General features: G+C 51.2%; 1 protein-coding gene across 2 annotated transcripts in view; it reads right to left on the bottom strand.

Moving 5' to 3' along the window:
* Positions 1 to 1,025: 1,025 nt before the first annotated feature.
* Positions 1,026 to 27,745, bottom strand: part of LOC147108464 (uncharacterized) — a 66,508-nt gene continuing 39,788 nt past the window's right edge. For both annotated transcript variants that reach the window (XR_015080598.1, XM_086005102.1), the window contains exon 2: positions 1,026 to 1,374. Coding sequence is in view for 1 of the 2 variants with exons in the window: in XM_086005102.1 (XP_085861228.1) it covers positions 1,357 to 1,374 (18 nt within the window). In the remaining variant the exon portion in view is untranslated. The remainder of the gene's footprint in view (positions 1,375 to 27,745) is intronic.

Raw genomic sequence — 27,745 nt, 5'->3', positions numbered from 1 at the left:
CCCTCCCCCTCCCCCAATCTCTGCCTCCCCTCGCCCCCCCAATCGCTGCCCCCCCCAATCTCTGCCCCCCCCCATCTCTGCCCCCCCTCCCCCATATCTCTGCCCCCCCTCCCCCATATCACCGCCCCCTCCCTCCCCCCCCAAACTCCTCCCCCCCTATCACCGGCTCCCCTCCTCCCCCAATCACCACCCACCTCCCCCCCAATCACCGCCCCCCCTCCCCAATCACCGGCCCCCCTCCCAAACCCCCAATCACCGGTCCCCCTCCCACCCCCCCCCCTAATCACCGGTCCCCCCCCCACCCCCCCTAATCACCGGTCCCCCTCCCCACCCCCCCAATCACCGGTCACCCTCCCCACCCCCCCAATCACCAGCCCCCCTCCCACCCCCCCCAATCACCAGCCACCCTCCCACCCCCCCAATCACCCGCCCCCCCCTCCTCCCCCCCCAATCACTGCCACCCTCCTCCCCCCCAATCACTGCCACCCTCCTCCCAATCACCGGCCCCCTCCTCCCCCATCACCGCCCCCCCTCCTCCCCCCAATCATCCTCTATCCCCCCACAATCACCGCCCCCGCCCAGTCACCGCCCCCTCCCCCCACAATCAACGCCCCCCTCCTCCCCCACAATCAACGCCCCCTCCTCCCCTCCCAATCACCGCCCCCCTCCCCCCACAATCACCGCCCTCCTCCCCCACAATCACCGCCCCCTCCTCCCCCACAATCAGCGCCCCCCTCCTCCCCCACAATCAGCGCCCCCCTCCTCCCCCACAATCAGCGCCCCCCTCCTCCTCCACAATCAGCGCCCCCCCTCCTCCCCCACAATCAGCGCCCCCCTCCTCCCCCACAATCAGCGCCCCCCTCCTCCCCCACAATCAGCGCCCCCCTCCTCCCCCACAATCAGTGCCCCCCTCCTCCCCCACAATCAGCGCCCCCCTCCATCAGCGGCCCCCTCCTCCCCCACAATCAGCGCCCCCTCCTCCCCCACAATCACCGGCCCCCCTCACCCCCCAAACAACGCCCCCTCCTCCCCCCAATCACTGATTCTGCTGTCTCCATGTGCATCTTGCTCCTGTCACACCCACTGCCTCCAAGTGCCCGCTGTGAAGGTTAATGAGGGCAAGCAGCTCTGGATCCACATCATTGCTACAGGAGCTCATACACAGAATTCAAGCGTCTCGAAGATTAATCAGAAATCTATCAGAGAAAGAAGGTTATTTCACACTGTGACCAGAGCTACTGTTATTAACCCTTACAGTAACTGATCACGGTCAACAGCAAGATCCAAACAACAATTCTACACCCGCCGTCTCCACATCATTCAAGTACCGATTCTCAGCCGATCACTTCATCTTTTTCATCGATTCCACAGTGCCTGTAACAAACCACAACAAAAACAGTCAGAGCAACAGAAAATAGGGAGCGATACACAGGCTGGCATCTAATCCAGGGGCTCGGGAGGTCACATATAAGACACCTGGGGGTGAGTTGAAGGCTCACAGCTAATCGAGGATCAAGATCCCACTGTCCCATCAAACACTCCCAGGGCAGGTACAGCACGGGTTAGATGCAGAGTAAAGCTCCCTCTACACTCTCTCCATCAAACATTCCCAGGGCAGGTACAGCACGGGATAGATACAGAGTAAAGCTCTCTACACTGTCCCATCAAACACTGCCATGGCAGGTAAACATAGAAACATAGAAGATAGGAGCAGGAGTAGGCCATTCGGCCCCTCGAGCCTGCTCCGCCATTCAATGAGATCATGGCTGATCATCCAAATTCAGTACCCTGTTCTTGCCTTCTTTCCATATCCCTTGATCCCTTTAGCCTTAAGAAATATATCCAACTCCTTCCTGAACATATTTAATGAATTGGCCTCTACTGCCTTCTTTGGTAGAGAATTCCACAGGTTCACCACTCTCTGGGTGAAGAAATTCCTCCTCATCTCTATCCTAAATGGCTTACCCCTTATCCTTAGACTGTGACCCCTGGTTCTGGACTTCCCGACCATCGGGAACATCCTTCCAGCATCTAGTCTGTCTAGTCCTGTTAGAATTTTATAAGTTTCGATGAGATCCCCTCTCATTCTTCTAAACTCCAGCGAGTACAAGCCCAATTGACCCGCTCTCTCCTCGTACGTCATTCCTGCCATCCCAGGTATCAGCCTGGTGAATCTTCGCTGCACTTCTTCCATGGCAAGAACATCCTTCCTCAGATAAGGCGACCAAAACTGCACTCAATACTCATGTGGTCTCACCAAGGCCCTGTACAACTGCAGCAAGACATCCTTGTTCCTGTACTCTAACCCTGTCGCTACAAAGGCCAACATACCATTTGCCTTCTTAACCGCCTGCTGCACCTGCATGCTTACTTTCAGCGACTGGTGCACAAGGACGCCCAGGTCTCGTTGCACTTCCCCTTCTCCCAATCTATTGCCATTCAGATAATAATCTGCCTTCCTGTTTTTGACACCAAAGTGGATAACCTCGCATTTATCCACGTTATATTGCATCTGTCATGCTTCTGCCCAATCACCCAACCTGTCTAAATCATACTGGAGTTTCTCGTCATCCTCCGCACAGCACACACACACACCCACCCACCCAGCTTTGCGTCGTCTGCAAACTTGGAGATATTACATCTAGTTCCCTCGTCCAGATCATGAATATATATTGTGAATAGCTGGGGTCCAAGGACCGATCCCTGCGGTACCCCAGTAGTTACTGCCTGCCACTCTGAAAAAGAGCCGTTTATTCCAACTCTTTGCTTTCTGTTCTCTATCCAAGTCAATACTTTGCCCCCAATCCCATGTGCCTTAATTTTGCACGCTAATCTCTTATGCGGGACCTTATCGAAAGCCTTTTGAAAGTCCAAATACACCACATCCACTGGTTCTCCCTTATCGATTTTACCAGTTACATCCTCAAAAAATTCCAGTAGATTAGTCAAGCACGATTTACCTTTTGTAAATCCATGTTGACTTTGTCCGATCCGGTCACTTTTTTCCCAGTGCTCTGCTATTACATCCTTTATAAAGGACTCTAGCATTTACCCACTACTGATGTCAGTCTCTCTACCACCCTTTTTGAACAGTGGGTAACATTAGCTGCCCGCCAATCCATGGGTACTGTTCCAGAGTCTATCGAATTTTGGAAGATGACCAGCAATGCATCTACTATTTCTAGGGCCACTTCCTTAAATACCCTAGGATGTAGATTATCAGGCCCTGGGGATTTATTGGCCGTCAATCCCATCAATTTCCCTACAAATACTGATTTCTATCAGTTCCTCCCTTTCATTAGTCCCTATGTTCCCCGACATCTCTGGGAGGTTATTTGTGTCCTCCTTTGTGAAGACAGAACCAAAGTATGTACTTAATTGGTATGCCATTTCTTTGTTCCCCATTATAAATTCCCCTGATTCTGACTGCAAGGGACCTACGCTAGACTTCACCAATCTTTTCTCTTCACATATCTATAAAAGCTTTTACAGTCAGTTTTTATGTTCCCTGCAAGCTTACTCTCATACTCGATTTTCCCCCTCTTAATTAATCCCTTTGTCCTCCTTTGTTGAATCATAAACTGCTCCCAATCCTCAGGTTTACTGCTTTTTCTGGCCAATTTATATGTCCGCTCCTTGGATCTTATACAATCCCTAATTTCCCTGGTTAGCCACGGTTGAGTCACCTTTTCTGTTTTATTTTTATGCCAAACTGGGATGAACAAATTCTGTAGTTCATCCATGCGATCTTTGATACAGCACAGGATAGATACAGAGTAAAGCTCCCTCTACACTGTCCCCATCAAACACTCCCAGGGCAGGTACAGCACGGGTTAGATACAGAGTAAAGCTCCCTCTACACTGTCCCCATCAAACACTCCCAGGGCAGGTACAGCACGGGATAGATACAGAGTAAAGCTCTCTCTACACTGTCCCATCAAACACTCCCAGGGCAGGTACAGCACGGGTTAGATACAGAGTAACTCTCCCTCTACACTGTACCATCAAACACTCCCAGGGCAGGTACAGCACGGGTTAGATATACACTAAAGCTCCCTCTACACTGTACCATCAAACACTGCCAGGGCAGGTACAACACGGGTTAGATACAGAGTAAAGCTCCATCTACACAGCCCCATCAAACTCTCCCAGGGCAGGTAAAGCACGGGTTAGATACAGAGTAAAGCTCCCTCTACACTGCACCATCAATCACTCCCAGGGCAGGTACAGCACGGGTTAGATAGAAAGTAAAGCTCCCTCCACACTGTCCCATCAAACACTTCCAGGGCTGGTACAGCAAGGGTTAGATACAGAGTAAAGCTCCCTCTACACTGTACCATCAAACACTGCCAGGGCAGTTACAGCACAGGTTAGATACAGAGCAAAGCTCCATCTACACTGCCCCATCAAACTCTCCCAGGGCAGGTACAGCACGGGTTAGATACAGAGTAATGCTCCCTCTACACTGCCCAATCAACCACTCCCAGGGCAGGAAAGCACCGGTTAGATACTGAGTAAAGCTCCCTCTACACTGTCCCATCAAACACTTAGGGCAACTACAGCACGGCTTAGATACAGTGTAATGCTCCCCCTACACTGTCTCATCAAACACTCCCAGGGCAGGTGCAGCATGGGTTAGATACAGAGTAAAGCTCTCTCTACACTGTCTCATCAAACACTCCCAGGGCAGGTGCAGCACGGGTTAGATACAGAGTAAACCTCCCTCTATGCTGCCCCGTCAAACACTGCCAGGGCAGGTATAGCACGGGTTAGATACAGAGTAAAGCTCCCTCTACACTGTACCATCAAACATTCCCAGGGCAGGTACAGCACGGGTTAGATACAGAGTAAAGCTCCCTCTACACTGCACCATCAAACACTCCCAGGGCAGGTACAGCACGGGTTAGATACAGAGTAAAGCTCCCTCTACACTGTCCCATCAAACACTCCCAGGGCAGGTACAGCACGGGTTAGATACAGAGTAAAGCTCCCTCTACACTGTCCCATCAAACACTCCCAGGGCAGGAAAGCACCGGTTAGATACTGAGTAAAACTCCCACGTCACTGTCCCATCAAACACTTAGGGCAACTACAGCACGGATTAGATACAGAGTAAAGCTCTCTCTACACTGTCCCATCAAACACTCCCGGGGCAGGTACAACACTGGTTAGATACTGAGTAAAGCTCCCTCTACACTGTGCAATCAAACACTCCCAGGGCAGGTACAGCACGGGTTACTTACAAAGTAAAGCTGCCTGTACACTGCCCCATCAAACTCTCTCAGGGCAGGTACAGCACGGTTTAGTTAGAGAGTAATGCTATCTCTACACTGTCCCATCAAAGAGTCCCAGGGCAGGTACAGCACGAGTTAGTTACAGAGTAAATCGCCCTCTACACTGTCCCATCAAACACTACCAGTACAGGTACAGCACTGGTTAGATGATGAGCAAAGCTCCCTCTACACTGTACCATCAAACACTCCCAGGGCAGGTATGGCATGGGTTAGTTACAGAGTAAAGCTCCATCAACACTGTCCCCATCAAACATTCCCAGGGCAGGTACAGCACGTGTTAGATACAGAGTAAAGCTCCCTCTACACTGTCCCCATCAAACACTCCCAGGACAGGTACAGCACGGGTTAGATACAGAGTAAAGCTCCCTCTACATAGTCCCCATCAAACACTGCCAGGGCAACTACAGCACGGGTTAGCTACAGAGTAAAGCTCCCTCTACACTGTCCCATTTAGGACTGAAATGAGGAGGAATTTCTTCACCCAGAGAGTGGTGAACCTGTGGAATTCTCTGCCACAGAGGGCGGTGGAGGCCAGATCATTAAATATATTCAAGAAAGAGTTGGGTATATTTCTTGAGGCTAAAGGGATCAAGGGATATGGGGAGAAGGCAGGGACAGGGTACTGAATTTGGATGATCAGCCATGATCTCATTGAATGGCGGAGCAGGCTCGAAGGGCCGAATGGCCTACTCCTGCTCCTATCTTCTATGTTTCTATGTTTCTCTACACTGTCCCATCAAACACTGCCAGGGCAGGTACAGCACGGGTTAGATACAGAGTAAAGCTCCCACTACACTGTCCCATCAAACACTCCCAGGGCAGGTACAGCACTGGTGAGATACATAGTAAATCGCCCTCTACACTGTCTCATCAATCACTCCCAGGGCAGGTACAGCACGGGTTAGATAGAGTAAAGCTCCCTCGACACTGCCTCATAAAACTCTCCCAGGGCAGGTAGAGCACGGGTTAGAAACAGAGTAAAGCTCCCACTATACTGTCCCATCAAACACTGCCAGGGCAGGTACAACACGGGATAGATACAGAGTAAAGCTCCCGCTGCACTGTCCCCATCAAATATTCCCAGGGCAGGTACAGCACGGGTTAGATACAGTGCAATGTTCCCTCTGCACTGTCCCCATCAGTACTCCCAGGGCAGGTACAGCACTGGTTAGATACAGGGTAAAGCTCCCTCTACACTGCCCCATCAAACACTCCCAGGGCAGGTACAGCACTGGTTAGATACCGAGTAAAGGTCCCGCTACACTGTCCCATCAAACTCTTCCAGGGCAGATGCAGCACGGGTTACATATAGAGTAAATCGCCCTCTACACTGTACCATCAAACACGCCCGGAGCAGGTACAACACTGGTTAGATACAGAGTAAAGCTCCATCTACACTGCCCCATCAAACTCTCCCAGGGCAGGTACAGCACGGGTTAGATACAGAGCAAAGCTGCCTGAACACTGCCCCATCAAACTCTCCCAGGGCAGGTACCGCACAGGTTAGATAGAGAGTTATGCTCCCTCTACACTGTCCCATCAAACACTCCCAGGGCAGGTACAGCACGGGTTAGTTACAGAGGAAATCGTCCTCTACACTGTCCCATCAAACACTCCCAGGACAGGTACAGCACGGCTTAGATACTGAGTGAAGCTCCATCCACACTGTCCCATCAAACACTCCCAGGGCATGTACAGCACGGGTTAGATACAGAGTAAAGCTGCATGTACACTGTCCCATCAAACACTACCAGGGCAGGTACAGCACAGGTTAGATACAGTGTAAAGCTCCCTCTGCACAGTCCCCATCAAATATTCCCAGGGCAGGTACAGCACGGGTAAGACACTGAATGAGGCTCCCTCCACACTGTCCCATCAAACACTCCCAGGGCAGGTACAGCACGGGATAGATACAGAGTAAAGCTCTCTCTACACTGTCCCATCAAACACTCCCAGGGCAGGTACAGCACGGGTTAGATACAGAGTAACTCTCCCTCTACACTGTACCATCAAACACTCCCAGGGCAGGTACAGCACGGGTTAGATATACACTAAAGCTCCCTCTACACTGTACCATCAAACACTGCCAGGGCAGCTACAACACGGGTTAGATACAGAGTAAAGCTCCATCTACACAGCCCCATCAAACTCTCCCAGGGCAGGTAAAGCACGGGTTAGATACAGAGTAAAGCTCCCTCTACACTGCACCATCAATCACTCCCAGGGCAGGTACAGCACGGGTTAGATAGAAAGTAAAGCTCCCTCCACACTGTCCCATCAAACACTTCCAGGGCTGGTACAGCAAGGGTTAGATACAGAGTAAAGCTCCCTCTACACTGTACCATCAAACACTGCCAGGGCAGTTACAGCACAGGTTAGATACAGAGCAAAGCTCCATCTACACTGCCCCATCAAACTCTCCCAGGGCAGGTACAGCACGGGTTAGATACAGAGTAATGCTCCCTCTACACTGCCCAATCAACCACTCCCAGGGCAGGAAAGCACCGGTTAGATACTGAGTAAAGCTCCCTCTACACTGTCCCATCAAACACTTAGGGCAACTACAGCACGGCTTAGATACAGTGTAATGCTCCCCCTACACTGTCTCATCAAACACTGCCAGGGCAGGTATAGCACGGGTTAGTTACAGAGTAAAGCTCCCTCTACACTGCCCAATCAAACACTGCCAGGGCAGGAACAGCACGGGTTAGATACAGAGTAAAGCTCCCTCTACACTGTACCATCAAACATTCCCAGGGCAGGTACAGCACGGGTTAGATACAGAGTAAAGCTCCCTCTACACTGCACCATCAAACACTCCCAGGGCAGGTACAGCACGGGTTAGATACAGAGTAAAGCTCCCTCTACACTGTCCCATCAAACACTCCCAGGGCAGGAAAGCACCGGTTAGATACTGAGTAAAACTCCCACGTCACTGTCCCATCAAACACTTAGGGCAACTACAGCACGGATTAGATACAGAGTAAAGCTCTCTCTACACTGTCCCATCAAACACTCCCGGGGCAGGTACAGCACGGGTTACTTACAAAGTAAAGCTGCCTGTACACTGCCCCATCAAACTCTCTCAGGGCAGGTACAGCACGGGTTAGATAGAGAGTAATGCTATCTCTACACTGTCCCATCAAAGAGTCCCAGGGCAGGTACAGCACGAGTTAGTTACAGAGTAAATCGCCCTCTACACTGTCCCATCAAACACTACCAGTACAGGTACAGCACTGGTTAGATGATGAGCAAAGCTCCCTCTACACTGTACCATCAAACACTCCCAGGGCAGGTATGGCATGGGTTAGTTACAGAGTAAAGCTCCATCAACACTGTCCCCATCAAACATTCCCAGGGCAGGTACAGCACGTGTTAGATACAGAGTAAAGCTCCCTCTACACTGTCCCCATCAAACACTCCCAGGACAGGTACAGCACGGGTTAGATACAGAGTAAAGCTCCCTCTACATAGTCCCCATCAAACACTGCCAGGGCAACTACAGCACGGGTTAGCTACAGAGTAAAGCTCCCTCTACACTGTCCCATTTAGGACTGAAATGAGGAGGAATTTCTTCACCCAGAGAGTGGTGAACCTGTGGAATTCTCTGCCACAGAGGGCGGTGGAGGCCAGATCATTAAATATATTCAAGAAAGAGTTGGGTATATTTCTTGAGGCTAAAGGGATCAAGGGATATGGGGAGAAGGCAGGGACAGGGTACTGAATTTGGATGATCAGCCATGATCTCATTGAATGGCGGAGCAGGCTCGAAGGGCCGAATGGCCTACTCCTGCTCCTATCTTCTATGTTTCTATGTTTCTCTACACTGTCCCATCAAACACTGCCAGGGCAGGTACAGCACGGGTTAGATACAGAGTAAAGCTCCCACTACACTGTCCCATCAAACACTCCCAGGGCAGGTACAGCACTGGTGAGATACATAGTAAATCGCCCTCTACACTGTCTCATCAATCACTCCCAGGGCAGGTACAGCACGGGTTAGATAGAGTAAAGCTCCCTCGACACTGCCTCATAAAACTCTCCCAGGGCAGGTAGAGCACGGGTTAGAAACAGAGTAAAGCTCCCACTATACTGTCCCATCAAACACTGCCAGGGCAGGTACAACACGGGATAGATACAGAGTAAAGCTCCCGCTGCACTGTCCCCATCAAATATTCCCAGGGCAGGTACAGCACGGGTTAGATACAGTGCAATGTTCCCTCTGCACTGTCCCCATCAGTACTCCCAGGGCAGGTACAGCACTGGTTAGATACAGGGTAAAGCTCCCTCTACACTGCCCCATCAAACACTCCCAGGGCAGGTACAGCACTGGTTAGATACCGAGTAAAGGTCCCGCTACACTGTCCCATCAAACTCTTCCAGGGCAGATGCAGCACGGGTTACATATAGAGTAAATCGCCCTCTACACTGTACCATCAAACACGCCCGGAGCAGGTACAACACTGGTTAGATACAGAGTAAAGCTCCATCTACACTGCCCCATCAAACTCTCCCAGGGCAGGTACAGCACGGGTTAGATACAGAGCAAAGCTGCCTGAACACTGCCCCATCAAACTCTCCCAGGGCAGGTACCGCACAGGTTAGATAGAGAGTTATGCTCCCTCTACACTGTCCCATCAAACACTCCCAGGGCAGGTACAGCACGGGTTAGTTACAGAGGAAATCGTCCTCTACACTGTCCCATCAAACACTCCCAGGACAGGTACAGCACGGCTTAGATACTGAGTGAAGCTCCATCCACACTGTCCCATCAAACACTCCCAGGGCATGTACAGCACGGGTTAGATACAGAGTAAAGCTGCATGTACACTGTCCCATCAAACACTACCAGGGCAGGTACAGCACAGGTTAGATACAGTGTAAAGCTCCCTCTGCACAGTCCCCATCAAATATTCCCAGGGCAGGTACAGCACGGGTAAGACACTGAATGAGGCTCCCTCCACACTGTCCCATCAAACACTCCCAGGGCAGGTACAGCACGGGATAGATACAGAGTAAAGCTCTCTCTACACTGTCCCATCAAACACTCCCAGGGCAGGTACAGCACGGGTTAGATACAGAGTAACTCTCCCTCTACACTGTACCATCAAACACTCCCAGGGCAGGTACAGCACGGGTTAGATATACACTAAAGCTCCCTCTACACTGTACCATCAAACACTGCCAGGGCAGCTACAACACGGGTTAGATACAGAGTAAAGCTCCATCTACACAGCCCCATCAAACTCTCCCAGGGCAGGTAAAGCACGGGTTAGATACAGAGTAAAGCTCCCTCTACACTGCACCATCAATCACTCCCAGGGCAGGTACAGCACGGGTTAGATAGAAAGTAAAGCTCCCTCCACACTGTCCCATCAAACACTTCCAGGGCTGGTACAGCAAGGGTTAGATACAGAGTAAAGCTCCCTCTACACTGTACCATCAAACACTGCCAGGGCAGTTACAGCACAGGTTAGATACAGAGCAAAGCTCCATCTACACTGCCCCATCAAACTCTCCCAGGGCAGGTACAGCACGGGTTAGATACAGAGTAATGCTCCCTCTACACTGCCCAATCAACCACTCCCAGGGCAGGAAAGCACCGGTTAGATACTGAGTAAAGCTCCCTCTACACTGTCCCATCAAACACTTAGGGCAACTACAGCACGGCTTAGATACAGTGTAATGCTCCCCCTACACTGTCTCATCAAACACTCCCAGGGCAGGTGCAGCATGGGTTAGATACAGAGTAAAGCTCTCTCTACACTGTCTCATCAAACACTCCCAGGGCAGGTGCAGCACGGGTTAGATACAGAGTAAACCTCCCTCTATGCTGCCCCGTCAAACACTGCCAGGGCAGGTATAGCACGGGTTAGTTACAGAGTAAAGCTCCCTCTACACTGCCCAATCAAACACTGCCAGGGCAGGAACAGCACGGGTTAGATACAGAGTAAAGCTCCCTCTACACTGTACCATCAAACATTCCCAGGGCAGGTACAGCACGGGTTAGATACAGAGTAAAGCTCCCTCTACACTGCACCATCAAACACTCCCAGGGCAGGTACAGCACGGGTTAGATACAGAGTAAAGCTCCCTCTACACTGTCCCATCAAACACTCCCAGGGCAGGAAAGCACCGGTTAGATACTGAGTAAAACTCCCACGTCACTGTCCCATCAAACACTTAGGGCAACTACAGCACGGATTAGATACAGAGTAAAGCTCTCTCTACACTGTCCCATCAAACACTCCCGGGGCAGGTACAACACTGGTTAGATACTGAGTAAAGCTCCCTCTACACTGTGCAATCAAACACTCCCAGGGCAGGTACAGCACGGGTTACTTACAAAGTAAAGCTGCCTGTACACTGCCCCATCAAACTCTCTCAGGGCAGGTACAGCACGGGTTAGATAGAGAGTAATGCTATCTCTACACTGTCCCATCAAAGAGTCCCAGGGCAGGTACAGCACGAGTTAGTTACAGAGTAAATCGCCCTCTACACTGTCCCATCAAACACTACCAGTACAGGTACAGCACTGGTTAGATGATGAGCAAAGCTCCCTCTACACTGTACCATCAAACACTCCCAGGGCAGGTATGGCATGGGTTAGTTACAGAGTAAAGCTCCATCAACACTGTCCCCATCAAACATTCCCAGGGCAGGTACAGCACGTGTTAGATACAGAGTAAAGCTCCCTCTACACTGTCCCCATCAAACACTCCCAGGACAGGTACAGCACGGGTTAGATACAGAGTAAAGCTCCCTCTACATAGTCCCCATCAAACACTGCCAGGGCAACTACAGCACGGGTTAGCTACAGAGTAAAGCTCCCTCTACACTGTCCCATTTAGGACTGAAATGAGGAGGAATTTCTTCACCCAGAGAGTGGTGAACCTGTGGAATTCTCTGCCACAGAGGGCGGTGGAGGCCAGATCATTAAATATATTCAAGAAAGAGTTGGGTATATTTTTGAGGCTAAAGGGATCAAGGGATATGGGGAGAAGGCAGGGACAGGGTACTGAATTTGGATGATCAGCCATGATCTCATTGAATGGCGGAGCAGGCTCGAAGGGCCGAATGGCCTACTCCTGCTCCTATCTTCTATGTTTCTCTACACTGTCCCATCAAACACTGCCAGGGCAGGTACAGCACGGGTTAGATACAGAGTAAAGCTCCCACTACACTGTCCCATCAATCACTCCCAGGGCAGGTACAGCACGGGTTAGATAGAGTAAAGCTCCCTCGACACTGCCTCATAAAACTCTCCCAGGGCAGGTAGAGCACGGGTTAGAAACAGAGTAAAGCTCCCACTATACTGTCCCATCAAACACTGCCAGGGCAGGTACAACACGGGATAGATACAGAGTAAAGCTCCCGCTGCACTGTCCCCATCAAATATTCCCAGGGCAGGTACAGCACGGGTTAGATACAGTGCAATGTTCCCTCTGCACTGTCCCCATCAGTACTCCCAGGGCAGGTACAGCACTGGTTAGATACAGGGTAAAGCTCCCTCTACACTGCCCCATCAAACACTCCCAGGGCAGGTACAGCACTGGTTAGATACCGAGTAAAGGTCCCGCTACACTGTCCCATCAAACTCTTCCAGGGCAGATGCAGCACGGGTTACATATAGAGTAAATCGCCCTCTACACTGTACCATCAAACACTCCCGGAGCAGGTACAACACTGGTTAGATACAGAGTAAAGCTCCATCTACACTGCCCCATCAAACTCTCCCAGGGCAGGTACAGCACGGGTTAGATACAGAGCAAAGCTGCCTGAACACTGCCCCATCAAACTCTCCCAGGGCAGGTACCGCACAGGTTAGATAGAGAGTTATGCTCCCTCTACACTGTCCCATCAAACACTCCCAGGGCAGGTACAGCACGGGTTAGTTACAGAGGAAATCGTCCTCTACACTGTCCCATCAAACACTCCCAGGACAGGTACAGCACGGCTTAGATACTGAGTGAAGCTCCATCCACACTGTCCCATCAAACACTCCCAGGGCATGTACAGCACGGGTTAGATACAGAGTAAAGCTGCATGTACACTGTCCCATCAAACACTACCAGGGCAGGTACAGCACAGGTTAGATACAGTGTAAAGCTCCCTCTGCACAGTCCCCATCAAATATTCCCAGGGCAGGTACAGCACGGGTAAGACACTGAATGAGGCTCCCTCCACACTGTCCCATCACACACTCCCAGGGCAGCTACAGCACGGGTAAGATACAGAGTAAAGCTCCCTCTGCACTGTCCCATTAAACACTGCCAGGGAAGGTACAGCATGGGTTACTTACAGAGTAAAGCTCCATCGACACAGTCCATTCTCAAAACCCCAGGGCAGGTACAGCAGGGGTTAGTTACAGAGTAAAGCTCCCTCTACACTGTCCCATCAAACACTGCCAGGGCAGGTACAGCACGGGTTAGATACAGAGGAAAGCTCCCTGCACACTGTCCCATCAAACATTACCAGGGTAGGTACAGCACGGGTTAGATACAGAGTAAAGCTCCCTCTACACCGTCCCATCAAACTCTCCCAGGGCAGGTACAGCACGGATTAGATACAGAGTAAAGCTGCCTCTACACTGTCCCATCAAACACTGCCAGGGCAGGTACAGCACGGGTTAGATACAGAGTAAATCTCCCTCTACATTGTCCCAACAAACACTGCCAGGGCAGGTACAGCACAGGCTAGATACAGAGTAAAGCTCCTTCTGCACTGTCCCATCAAACACTCAGGGCAACTACAGCACGGGTTAGATACAGAGTAAAGCTCCCACTACACTGTCACATCAAACACTCCCAGGGCAGGTACAGCACGGGTTAGATACTGAGTAAAGCTCCCTCTACACAGTCCATTCTAAAAATCCCAGGGCAGGTACAGCAGGGGTTAGATACAGAGTAAAGCTCCATCTACACTGTCCCATCAAACACTCCCGGGGCAGGTACAACACTGGTTAGATACTGAGCAAAGCTCCCTCTACACTGTACCATCAAACACTCCCAGGGCAGGTACAGCACGGGTTAGATACAGAGTAAATCTCCCTCTACATTGTCCCAACAAACACTGCCAGGGCAGGTACAGCACAGGCTAGATACAGAGTAAAGCTCCTTCTGCACTGTCCCATCAAACACTCCCAGGGCAGGTACAGCACGGGTTAGATACTGAGTAAAGCTCCCTCTACACAGTCCATTCTAAAAATCCCAGGGCAGGTACAGCAGGGGTTAGATCCTGAATGAGGCTCCCTCCACACTGACCCATCAAACACTGCCAGTGCAACGACAGCACAGGTTAGATACAGAGTAAAGCTCCCTCTACACTGTCCCATCAAACACTGCCAGGGCAGGTACAGCACGGGTTAGATACAGAGTAAAGCTCCGTCTACACGGTCCCATCAAACACTCCCAGGGCAGGTACAGCACGGGTTAGATACAGAATAAAGCTCCCTCTACACTGTCCCATTAATAATAATAATAATAATAATCAACTTTGTCATTGTTAGTGCAGAAGTGCAGTACAATGAAATGTAGGCTTGCGGCTCCCGAGAGTGTACATTTAGATTAAGACGTTTAAACATTCAACATTCATTTGGCTTGTAATACATTAACATAAACATAATAAAGTGCATTGGCGGATGTGCAGGCTTTAGAGTTTATTTGTGGAGTTCAGTAGGATGGCAGCCCTGGGAAAGAAGCTGTTCCTAAATCTGGTCGTTCGGGTGCGAATGCATCTGCAGCGTCTCCCAGATGGCAGGAGGGCGAACAGACTGTGGCTGGGGTGGGTAGGGTCTTTGATGATGGTCCGTGACCTCCGTAAACAGCGTATCTGGTATATGTGCTCTATGGTCGGTAGCTGGGTGATGGTAATGCGTTGGGCAGTTTTGACTACCCGCTGCAGGGCTTTCCGGTCATAGTAGTAAACACACCCAGGGCAGGTACAGCGCGGGTTAGTTACAGAGTAAATCGCCCTCTACACTGTCCCATCAAACACTCGCAGGGCAGGTGCAGCACAGGCAGTATACAGAATAAAGCTCCCTCTACACTGTCCCATTAAACACTCCCAGGGCAGGTGCAGCACGGGTTAGATACAGAGTAAAGGTCCCACGACACTGTCTCCATCAAATACTCCCAGGGCAGGTAAAGCACGGGTTAGATACAGAATAAAGCTCCCTCTACAGTGCCCCATCAACCACTCCCAGGGCAGGAAAGCACCCATGAAACACTCCCAGGGCAGGTACAGCACAGGTTAGTTACAGAGTAAAGGGCCATCTACATTGTCCCATCAAACACTCAGGGCAGGTACAGCACGGGTTAGATACAGAGTAAAGCTCCCACTACACAGTCCATTCTAAAAATCCCAGGGCAGGTACAGCAGGGGTTAGTTCTAGAGTAAAGCTCCCTCTACACTGTCCCATCACACACTCCCAGGGCAGGTACAGCATGGGTAAGATACAGAGTAAAGTTCCCTCTACACTGTACCATTAAACACTCCCAGGGTAGGTACAGCATGGGTTACTTACAGAGTAAAGCTCCCTCTACACTGTCCCATCAAACACTCCCAGGGCAGGTACAGTGCAAAGCTCGCTCTGCACTGTCCCCATCAAATATTCCCAGGGCAGGTACAGCACGGGTTAGATACAGAGTAAAGCTCCCTCTACACAGCCTGAACAAACTCTTCCAGGGCAGGTACAGCACGGGTTAGATACAGAATAAGGCTCCCTCTACACTGCCCCATCAAACACTCCCAGGGCAGGGACAGCACGGGGCAGATACCGAGTAAAGCCGTCACTACACTGTCCCATCAAACACTGCCAGGGCAGGTATAACACGGGCTAGTTACAGAGTAAAGCTCCATCTACACAGTCCATTCTAAAAATCCCAGGGCAGGTACAGCAGGGGTTAGTTACAGAGGAAAGCTCCCTGCACACTGTCCCATCAAACACTACCAGGGTAGGTACAGCACGGGTTAGATACAGAGTAAAGCTCCCTCTGCACCGTCCCATCAAACTCTCCCAGGGCAGGTACAGCACGGATTAGATACAGAGTAAAGCTGCCTCTACACTGTCCCATCAAACACACCCTGGGCAGGTACAGCACGGGTTAGAAACAGAGTAAAGCTCCCCCTACACTGTCCCATCAAACACTGCCAGGGCAAGTACAGCACAGGATAGATACAGAGTAAAGCTCCTTCTGCACTGTCCCATCAAACACTCAGGGCAACTACAGCACGGGTTAGATACAGAGTAAAGCTCCCTCTACACTGTCCCATCAAACACTCCCGGGGCAGGTACAACACTGGTTAGATACTGAGCAAAGCTCCCTCTACACTGTACCATCAAACACTCCCAGGGCAGGTACAGCATGGGTTAGATACAGAGTAAATCGCCCTCTACACTGTCCCATCAAACACTCCCAGGGCAGGTACAGCACAGGTTTGATAGAGAGTAAAGCTCCATCTACACTGCCCCATCAAACTCTTCCAGGGCAGGTACAGCACGGGTTAGATACAGAGTAAATCGCCCTCTACACTGTCCCATCAAACACTCCCGGGGCAGGTACGACACTGGTTAGATACTGAATGAGGCTCCCTCCACACTGACCCATCAAACACTCCCAGGGCAGGTACAGCATGGGTTAGATACAGAGTAAATCTCCCTCTACGTTGTCCCAACAAACACGCCCAGGGCAAGTACAGCACGGTTTAGAAACAGAGTAAAGCTCCACCTGCACTGTCCCATCAAACACTCACTGGGCAGGTACAGCATGGGTTAGATACTGAGCAAAGCTCCCTCTACACAGTCCCATCAAACACTCCCAGGGCAGGTACAGCACGGGTTAGATACAGAGCAAAGCTTCCTCTACACTGTACCATCAAACACTCCCAGGGCAGGTACAGCACGGGTTAGATACTGAGTAAATATCCCTCGACACAGTCCCTTCAAACTCTTCCAGGGCAGGTACAGCAGGGTTTAGTTACAGAGTAAAGCTCCCTCTAAAATGTCCCATCAAACACTGCCAGGGCAGGTACAGCACGGGTTAGATACAGAGTAAACCTCCCTCTATGCTGCCCCGTCAAACACTGCCAGGGCAGGTATAGCACGGGTTAGTTACAGAGTAAAGCTCCATCCACACAGTCCATTCTAAAAATCCCAGGGCATGTACAGCAGGGTTTAGTTACAGAGTAAAGCTCCCTCTACACTGTCCCATCAAACACTGCCAGAGCAGGTACAGCACGGGTTAGATACAGAGGAAAGCTCCCTGCACAGTGTCCCATCAAACACTGCCAGAGCAGGTACAGCACAGGTTAGATACAGTGTAATGCTCCCTCTGCACTGTCCCCATCAAACACTCCCAGGGCAGGTATAGCACGGGTTCGAAACAGAGTAAAGCTCCACCTACACTGTCCCATCAAACACTCACTGGGCAGGTACAGCACGGGTTAGATACAGAGTAAATCTCCCTGTACATTGTCCCAACAAACACTCCCAGGGCAAGTACAGCATGGGTTAGATACAGAGCAAAGCTCCCTCTACACTGTCCCATCAAACACTCCCAGGGCAGGTACAGCACGGGTTAGATGCAGAGTAAAGCTGCATCTACACTGCCCCATCAACCACTCCCAGGGCAGGAAAGCACCGGTTAGATAGTGAGTAAAGCTCCCTCTACACTGCCCCATCAAACACTCCCAGGACAGGTACAGCATGGGTTAGTTACAGAGTGAATCGCCCTCCACACTGTCCCATCAAACACTCCCAGGGCAGGTACAGCACGGGTTAGATACTGAATGAGGCTCCGTCCACACTGTCCCATCACACACTCCCAGGGCAGGTACAGCATGGGTAAGATACAGAGTAAAGCTCCCTCTACACTGTCCCATCAAACACTCCCAGGGCAGGTACAGCATGGGTTAGATAGTGTAAAGCTCCCTCTGCACTGTCCCCATCAAATATTCCCAGGGCAGGTACAGCACGGGTAAGATACAGAGTAAAGGTCCCACTACACTGTCCCATCAAAAACTCCCAGGGCAGGTACAGCACGGGTTAGATACAGAGTAAAGCTGCATCTGCACTGCCCCATCAACCGCTCCCAGGGCAGGAAAGCACCGGTTAGATAGTGAGTAAAGCTCCCTCTGCACTGTCCCATCAAACTCACCCAGGGCAGGTATAGCACGGGTTAGATACAGAGTAAAGCTCCCTCTACACTGTCCCATCAAACTCACCCAGGGCAGGTACAGCACGGGTTAGATACAGAGTAAAGGTCCCTCTACACTGTCCCATCAAACTGTGCCAGGGCAGGTACAGCATGGGTTAGATACAGAGTAAATCGCCCTCTACACTGTCCCATCAAACACTGCCAGGGCAGGTACAGCATGGTTTAGATACAGAGTAAAGCTCTCTCTACACTGTCCCATCAAACACTCCCAGGGCAGGTACAGCACGGGTGAGATACGGAGTAAAACTCCCTCTACACTGTCCCATCAAACACTCCCAGGACAGGTACAGCATGGGTTAGTTACAGAGTGAATCGCCCTCTACACTGTCCCATCAAACACTCCCAGGGCAGGTACAGCACGGGTTAGATACTGAATGAGGCTCCCTCCACACTGTCCCATCAAACATTTCCAGGGCAGGTACAGCAAGGGTTGCTTACAGAGTAAAGGTCCCTCTACACTGTCCCATCAGACACTCCCAGGGCAGCTACAGCACGGGTTTGATCCAGAGTAAAGGTCCCACTACGCTGTCCCATCAAACACTCCCAGGGCAGGTACAGCACGGGTTAGATACAGAGTAAAGCTCCATCTACACTGTCCCATCAAACACTCCCGGGGCAGGTACAACACTGGTTAGATACTGAGCAAAGCTCCCTCTACACTGTACCATCAAACACTCCCAGGGCAGGTACAGCAGATGTTAGATACTGAGTAAATATCCCTCTACACAGTCCCCATCAAACTCTCCCAGGGCAGGTACAGCATGGGTTAGTTACAGAGTAAAGCTCCCTCTACACAGTCCCCATCAAACTTTCCCAGGGCAGGTACAGCACGGGTTATTTACAGGGTAAAGCTCCCTCTACACTGTCCCATCAAACACTCCAAAAGCAGGTACAGCACAGGTTAGATGCAGAGTAAAGCTCGCTCTACACTGAACCATCAAACATACCCAGGGCAGGTACACCACGGGTTCGATACAGAGTAAAGCTCCCTCTCCACTGTCACATAAAACACTCCAAACGCAGGTACAGCACGGGTTAGATACAGTGAAATGCTCCCTCTGCACTGCCCCCATCAAATACTCCCAAGGCACATACAGCACGTGTTAGATACAGAGTAAAGCTCCCTCTACATTGCCCCATCAACCACTCCCAGGGCAGGTACAGCACGCGTCAGATACAGAGTAAAGCTCCCTCTACACTGTCCAATCTAACACTCCCAGGGCAGGTACAGCACGGGTTAGATACAGAGTAAAGCTCCCTCTACACGGTCCCATCAAACACTCCCAGGGCAGGAACAGCACGGGTTAGATACAGAGTAAAGCTGCATCTACACTGCCCCATCAACCACTCCCAGGGCAGGAAAGCACCGGTTAGATAGTGAGTAAAGCTCCCTCTACACTGTCCCATCAAACACTGCCAGGGCAGGTACAGCATGGGTTAGATACAGAGTAAAGCTCTCTCTACACTGCCCCATCAAACTCTCCCAGGGCAGGCACAGCACGGGTTAGATAGAGAGGAAAGTTCCCTCTACACTGTCCCCATCACACACGCCCAGGGCAGGTACAGCACGGGTAAGATACAGAGGAAAGTTCCCTCTACACTGTCCCCATCACACACTCCCAGGGCAGGTACAGCACGGGTTAGATACAGAGTAAAGCTCCCTCTACACTGTCCCATCAAACACTACCAGGGCAGGTACAGCACGGGTTAGATACAGAGTAAAGCTCCGTCTACGCAGTCCATTCTATAAATGCCAGGGCAGGTACAGCAGGGGTTAGTTACAGAGTAAAGCTCCCTCGACACTGTCCCATCAAACACTGCCAGGGCAGGAAAGCACCGGTTAGATACAGAGTAAAGCTCCCTCTACACTGTCCAATCTAACACTCCCAGGGCAGGTGCAGTACAGGTTAGATACAGAGTAAAGCTCCCTCTACGCAGCCCCATCAAACTCTTCCAGGGCAGTTACAGCACGGGTTAGATACAGAGTAAAGGTCCATCTTCACTGTCCCATCAAAAACTGCCAGGACAGGTACAGCACGGGTTAGATACAGAGTAAAGGTCCCTCTACACTGTCCCATCAAACACTCCCAGGGCAGGTACAGCACGGGTAAGATACAGAGTAAAGGTCCCACTACACTGTCCCATCAAACACTCCCAGGGCAGGTACAGCACGGGTTAGATACAGAGTAAAGCTGCATCTACACTGCCCCATCAACCGCTCCCAGGGCAGGAAAGCACCGGTTTGATAGTGAGTAAAGCTCCCTCTACACTGTCCCATCAAACACTCCCAGGGCAGGTACAGCACAGGTTTGATAGAGAGTAAAGCTCCATCTACACTGCCCCATCAAACTCTTCCAGGGCAGGTACAGCACGGGTTAGATACAGAGTAAATCGCCCTCTACACTGTCCCATCGAACACTCCCAGGACAGGTACAGCATGGGTTAGATCCTGAATGAGGCTCCCTCCACACTGACCCATCAAACACTCCCAGGGCAGGTACAGCATGGGTTAGAGACAGTGTAAAGCTCCCTCTGCACTGTCCCCATCAAATATTCCCAGGGCAGGTACAGCACGGGTTAGATACAGAGTAAATCTCCCTCTACGTTGTCCCAACAAACACGCCCAGGGCAAGTACAGCACGGTTTAGAAACAGAGTAAAGCTCCACCTGCACTGTCCCATCAAACACTCCCAGGGCAGGTACAGCACGGGTTAGAGACTGAGTAAATATCCCTCTACACAGTCCCTTCAAACTCTTCCAGGGCAGGTACAGCAGGGTTTAGTTACAGAGTAAAGCTCCCTCTAAAATGTCCCATCAAACACTGCCAGGGCAGGTACAGCACGGGTTAGATACAGAGTAAACCTCCCTCTATGCTGCCCCGTCAAACACTGCCAGGGCAGGTATAGCACGGGTTAGTTACAGAGTAAAGCTCCATCTACACAGTCCATTCTAAAAATCCCAGGGCATGTACAGCAGGGTTTAGTTACAGAGTAAAGCTCCCTCTACACTGTCCCATCAAACACTGCCAGGGCAGGTACAGCACGGGTTAGATACAGTGTAATGCTCCCTCTGCACTGTCCCATCAAACACTCCCAGGGCAGGTACAGCACGGGTTAGATACAGAGGAAAGCTCCCTGCACAGTGTCCCATCAAACACTCCCAGGGCAGGTATAGCACGGGTTCGAAACAGAGTAAAGCTCCACCTACACTGTCCCATCAAACACTCACTGGGCAGGTACAGCACGGGTTAGATACAGAGTAAATCTCCCTGTACATTGTCCCAACAAACACTCCCAGGGCAAGTACAGCATGGGTTAGATACAGAGCAAAGCTCCCTCTACACTGTCCCATCAAACACTCCCAGGGCAGGTACAGCACGGGTTAGATGCAGAGTAAAGCTGCATCTGCACTGCCCCATCAACCACTCCCAGGGCAGGAAAGCACCGGTTAGATAGTGAGTAAAGCTCCCTCTACACTGCCCCATCAAACACTCCCAGGACAGGTACAGCATGGGTTAGTTACAGAGTGAATCGCCCTCCACACTGTCCCATCAAACACTCCCAGGGCAGGTACAGCACGGGTTAGATACTGAATGAGGCTCCGTCCACACTGTCCCATCAAACTCTCCCAGGGCAGGTCCAGCACGGGTTAGATACAGAGGAATGTTCCCTCTACACTGTCCCCATCACACACTCCCAGGGCAGGTACAGCATGGGTAAGATACAGAGTAAAGGTCCCTCTACACTGTCCCATCAAACACTCCCAGGGCAGGTACGGCATGGGTTAGATAGTGTAAAGCTCCCTCTGCACTGTCCCCATCAAATATTCCCAGGGCAGGTACAGCACGGGTAAGATACAGAGTAAAGTTCCCTCTACACTGTCCAATCTAACACTGCCAGGACAGGTACAGCACGGGTTAGATACAGAGTAAAGGTCCCTCTACACTGTCCCATCAAACACTCCCAGGGCAGGTACAGCACGGGTAAGATACAGAGTAAAGGTCCCATTACACTGTCCCATCAAAAACTCCCAGGGCAGGTACAGCACGGGTTAGATACAGAGTAAAGCTGCATCTACACTGCCCCATCAACCGCTCCCAGGGCAGGAAAGCACCGGTTAGATAGTGAGTAAAGCTCCCTCTGCACTGTCCCATCAAACTCACCCAGGGCAGGTACAGCACAGGTTAGATACAGAGTAAAGCTCCCTCTACACTGTCCCATCAAACTCACCCAGGGCAGGTACAGCACGGGTTAGATACAGAGTAAAGGTCCCTCTACACTGTCCCATCAAACTGTGCCAGGGCAGGTACAGCATGGGTTAGATACAGAGTAAATCGCCCTCTACACTGTCCCATCAAACACTGCCAGGGCAGGTACAGCATGGTTTAGATACAGAGTAAAGCTCTCTCTACACTGTCCCATCAAACACTCCCAGGACAGGCACAGCACGGGTTAGATAGAGAGTAATGCTCCCTCTACACTGTCCCATCAAACACTCCCAGGACAGGTACAGCATGGGTTCGTTACAGAGTGAATCGCCCTCTACACTGTCCCATCAAACACTCCCAGGGCAGGTACAGCACGGGTTAGATACTGAATGAGGCTCCCTCCACACTGTCCCATCAAACATTTCCAGGGCAGGTACAGCAAGGGTTGCTTACAGAGTAAAGGTCCCTCTACACTGTCCCATCAGACACTCCCAGGGCAGCTACAGCACGGGTTAGATGCAGAGTAAATCGCCCTCTACACTGTCCCATGAAACACTCCCAGGGCAGGTACAGCACGGGTTTGATCCAGAGTAAAGGTCCCACTACGCTGTCCCATCAAACACTCCCAGGGCAGGTACAGCACGGGTTAGATACAGAGTAAAGCTCCATCTACACTGTCCCATCAAACACTCCCGGGGCAGGTACAACACTGGTTAGATACTGAGCAAAGCTCCCTCTACACTGTACCATCAAACACTCCCAGGGCAGGTACAGCACGGGTTAGATTGAGAGTAATGCTCCCTCAACCCGGCCCATCAAACACACCCAGGGCAGGTACAGCATGGGTTAGATACAGAGTAAAGCGGCCTCTACACTGTCCCATCAAACACTGCCGGGACAGATACAGAGTAAAGCTCCCTCTACACTGTCCCATCAAACAATCCCAGGGCAGGTACAGCAGATGTTAGATACTGAGTAAATATCCCTCTACACAGTCCCCATCAAACTCTCCCAGGGCAGGTACAGCACGCGTCAGATACAGAGTAAAGCTCCCTCTACACTGTCCCATCAAACACTCCCAGGGCAGGTACAGCATGGGTTTGATACAGAGTAAAGGTCCCTCTACACTGTCCAATCTAACACTCCCAGGGCAGGTACAGCACGGGTTAGATACAGAGTAAAGCTCCCTCTACACGGTCCCATCAAACACTCCCAGGGCAGGAACAGGACGGGTTAGATACAGAGTAAAGCTGCATCTACACTGCCCCATCAACCACTCCCAGGGCAGGAAAGCACCGGTTAGATAGTGAGTAAAGCTCCCTCTACACTGTCCCATCAAACACTGCCAGGGCAGGTACAGCATGGGTTAGATACAGAGTAAAGCTCTCTCTACACTGCCCCATCAAACTCTCCCAGGGCAGGCACAGCACGGGTTAGATAGAGAGGAAAGTTCCCTCTACACTGTCCCCATCACACACTCCCAGGGCAGGTACAGCACGGGTTAGATACAGAGTAAAGCTCCCTCTACACTGTCCCATCAAACACTACCAGGGCAGGTACAGCACGGGTTAGATAGAGAGTAAAGCTCCCTCTACACTGTCCCATCTAACACTCCCAGGGCAGGTGCAGTACAGGTTAGATACAGAGTAAAGCTCCCTCTACGCAGCCCCATCAAACTCTTCCAGGGCAGTTACAGCACGGGTTAGATACAGAGTAAAGGTCCCTCTACACTGTCCCATCAAACACTGCCAGGGCAGGTACAGCATGGTTTAGATACAGAGTAAAGCTCTCTCTACACTGTCCCATCAAACACTCCCAGGGCAGGTACAGCACGGGTGAGATACGGAGTAAAACTCCCTCTACACTGTCCCATCAAACACTCCCAGGACAGGTACAGCATGGGTTAGTTACAGAGTGAATCGCCCTCTACACTGTCCCATCAAACACTCCCAGGGCAGGTACAGCACGGGTTAGATACTGAATGAGGCTCCCTCCACACTGTCCCATCAAACATTTCCAGGGCAGGTACAGCAAGGGTTGCTTACAGAGTAAAGGTCCCTCTACACTGTCCCATCAGACACTCCCAGGGCAGCTACAGCACGGGTTTGATCCAGAGTAAAGGTCCCACTACGCTGTCCCATCAAACACTCCCAGGGCAGGTACAGCACGGGTTAGATACAGAGTAAAGCTCCATCTACACTGTCCCATCAAACACTCCCGGGGCAGGTACAACACTGGTTAGATACTGAGCAAAGCTCCCTCTACACTGTACCATCAAACACTCCCAGGGCAGGTACAGCAGATGTTAGATACTGAGTAAATATCCCTCTACACAGTCCCCATCAAACTCTCCCAGGGCAGGTACAGCATGGGTTAGTTACAGAGTAAAGCTCCCTCTACACAGTCCCCATCAAACTTTCCCAGGGCAGGTACAGCACGGGTTGTTTACAGGGTAAAGCTCCCTCTACACTGTCCCATCAAACACTCCAAAAGCAGGTACAGCACAGGTTAGATGCAGAGTAAAGCTCGCTCTACACTGAACCATCAAACATACCCAGGGCAGGTACACCACGGGTTCGATACAGAGTAAAGCTCCCTCTCCACTGTCACATAAAACACTCCAAACGCAGGTACAGCACGGGTTAGATACAGTGAAATGCTCCCTCTGCACTGCCCCCATCAAATACTCCCAAGGCACATACAGCACGTGTTAGATACAGAGTAAAGCTCCCTCTACATTGCCCCATCAACCACTCCCAGGGCAGGTACAGCACGCGTCAGATACAGAGTAAAGCTCCCTCTACACTGTCCAATCTAACACTCCCAGGGCAGGTACAGCACGGGTTAGATACAGAGTAAAGCTCCCTCTACACGGTCCCATCAAACACTCCCAGGGCAGGAACAGCACGGGTTAGATACAGAGTAAAGCTGCATCTACACTGCCCCATCAACCACTCCCAGGGCAGGAAAGCACCGGTTAGATAGTGAGTAAAGCTCCCTCTACACTGTCCCATCAAACACTGCCAGGGCAGGTACAGCATGGGTTAGATACAGAGTAAAGCTCTCTCTACACTGCCCCATCAAACTCTCCCAGGGCAGGCACAGCACGGGTTAGATAGAGAGGAAAGTTCCCTCTACACTGTCCCCATCACACACGCCCAGGGCAGGTACAGCACGGGTAAGATACAGAGGAAAGTTCCCTCTACACTGTCCCCATCACACACTCCCAGGGCAGGTACAGCACGGGTTAGATACAGAGTAAAGCTCCCTCTACACTGTCCCATCAAACACTACCAGGGCAGGTACAGCACGGGTTAGATACAGAGTAAAGCTCCGTCTACGCAGTCCATTCTATAAATGCCAGGGCAGGTACAGCAGGGGTTAGTTACAGAGTAAAGCTCCCTCGACACTGTCCCATCAAACACTGCCAGGGCAGGAAAGCACCGGTTAGATACAGAGTAAAGCTCCCTCTACACTGTCCAATCTAACACTCCCAGGGCAGGTGCAGTACAGGTTAGATACAGAGTAAAGCTCCCTCTACGCAGCCCCATCAAACTCTTCCAGGGCAGTTACAGCACGGGTTAGATACAGAGTAAAGGTCCATCTTCACTGTCCCATCAAAAACTGCCAGGACAGGTACAGCACGGGTTAGATACAGAGTAAAGCTCCCTCTACACTGTCCCATCAAACACTACCAGGGCAGGTACAGCACGGGTTAGATACAGAGTAAAGCTCCGTCTACGCAGTCCATTCTATAAATGCCAGGGCAGGTACAGCAGGGGTTAGTTACAGAGTAAAGCTCCCTCGACACTGTCCCATCAAACACTGCCAGGGCAGGAAAGCACCGGTTAGATACTGAGTAAAGCTCCCTCTACACTGTCCAATCTAACACTCCCAGGGCAGGTGCAGTACAGGTTAGATACAGAGTAAAGCTCCCTCTACGCAGCCCCATCAAACTCTTCCAGGGCAGTTACAGCACGGGTTAGATACAGAGTAAAGGTCCATCTTCACTGTCCCATCAAAAACTGCCAGGACAGGTACAGCACGGGTTAGATACAGAGTAAAGGTCCCTCTACACTGTCCCATCAAACACTCCCAGGGCAGGTACAGCACGGGTAAGATACAGAGTAAAGGTCCCACTACACTGTCCCATCAAACACTCCCAGGGCAGGTACAGCACGGGTTAGATACAGAGTAAAGCTGCATCTACACTGCCCCATCAACCGCTCCCAGGGCAGGAAAGCACCGGTTTGATAGTGAGTAAAGCTCCCTCTACACTGTCCCATCAAACACTCCCAGGGCAGGTACAGCACAGGTTTGATAGAGAGTAAAGCTCCATCTACACTGCCCCATCAAACTCTTCCAGGGCAGGTACAGCACGGGTTAGATACAGAGTAAATCGCCCTCTACACTGTCCCATCGAACACTCCCAGGACAGGTACAGCATGGGTTAGATCCTGAATGAGGCTCCCTCCACACTGACCCATCAAACACTCCCAGGGCAGGTACAGCATGGGTTAGAGACAGTGTAAAGCTCCCTCTGCACTGTCCCCATCAAATATTCCCAGGGCAGGTACAGCACGGGTTAGATACAGAGTAAATCTCCCTCTACGTTGTCCCAACAAACACGCCCAGGGCAAGTACAGCACGGTTTAGAAACAGAGTAAAGCTCCACCTGCACTGTCCCATCAAACACTCCCAGGGCAGGTACAGCACGGGTTAGAGACTGAGTAAATATCCCTCTACACAGTCCCTTCAAACTCTTCCAGGGCAGGTACAGCAGGGTTTAGTTACAGAGTAAAGCTCCCTCTAAAATGTCCCATCAAACACTGCCAGGGCAGGTACAGCACGGGTTAGATACAGAGTAAACCTCCCTCTATGCTGCCCCGTCAAACACTGCCAGGGCAGGTATAGCACGGGTTAGTTACAGAGTAAAGCTCCATCTACACAGTCCATTCTAAAAATCCCAGGGCATGTACAGCAGGGTTTAGTTACAGAGTAAAGCTCCCTCTACACTGTCCCATCAA

This window comes from Somniosus microcephalus, chromosome 13 (genome assembly GCF_052327205.1).
Source record: "Somniosus microcephalus isolate GS21.2 chromosome 13, FLI_Smic_1.0, whole genome shotgun sequence".
Lineage (NCBI taxonomy): Eukaryota > Metazoa > Chordata > Chondrichthyes > Squaliformes > Somniosidae > Somniosus > Somniosus microcephalus.
This window is presented reverse-complemented; position numbering and strand designations above follow the sequence as displayed.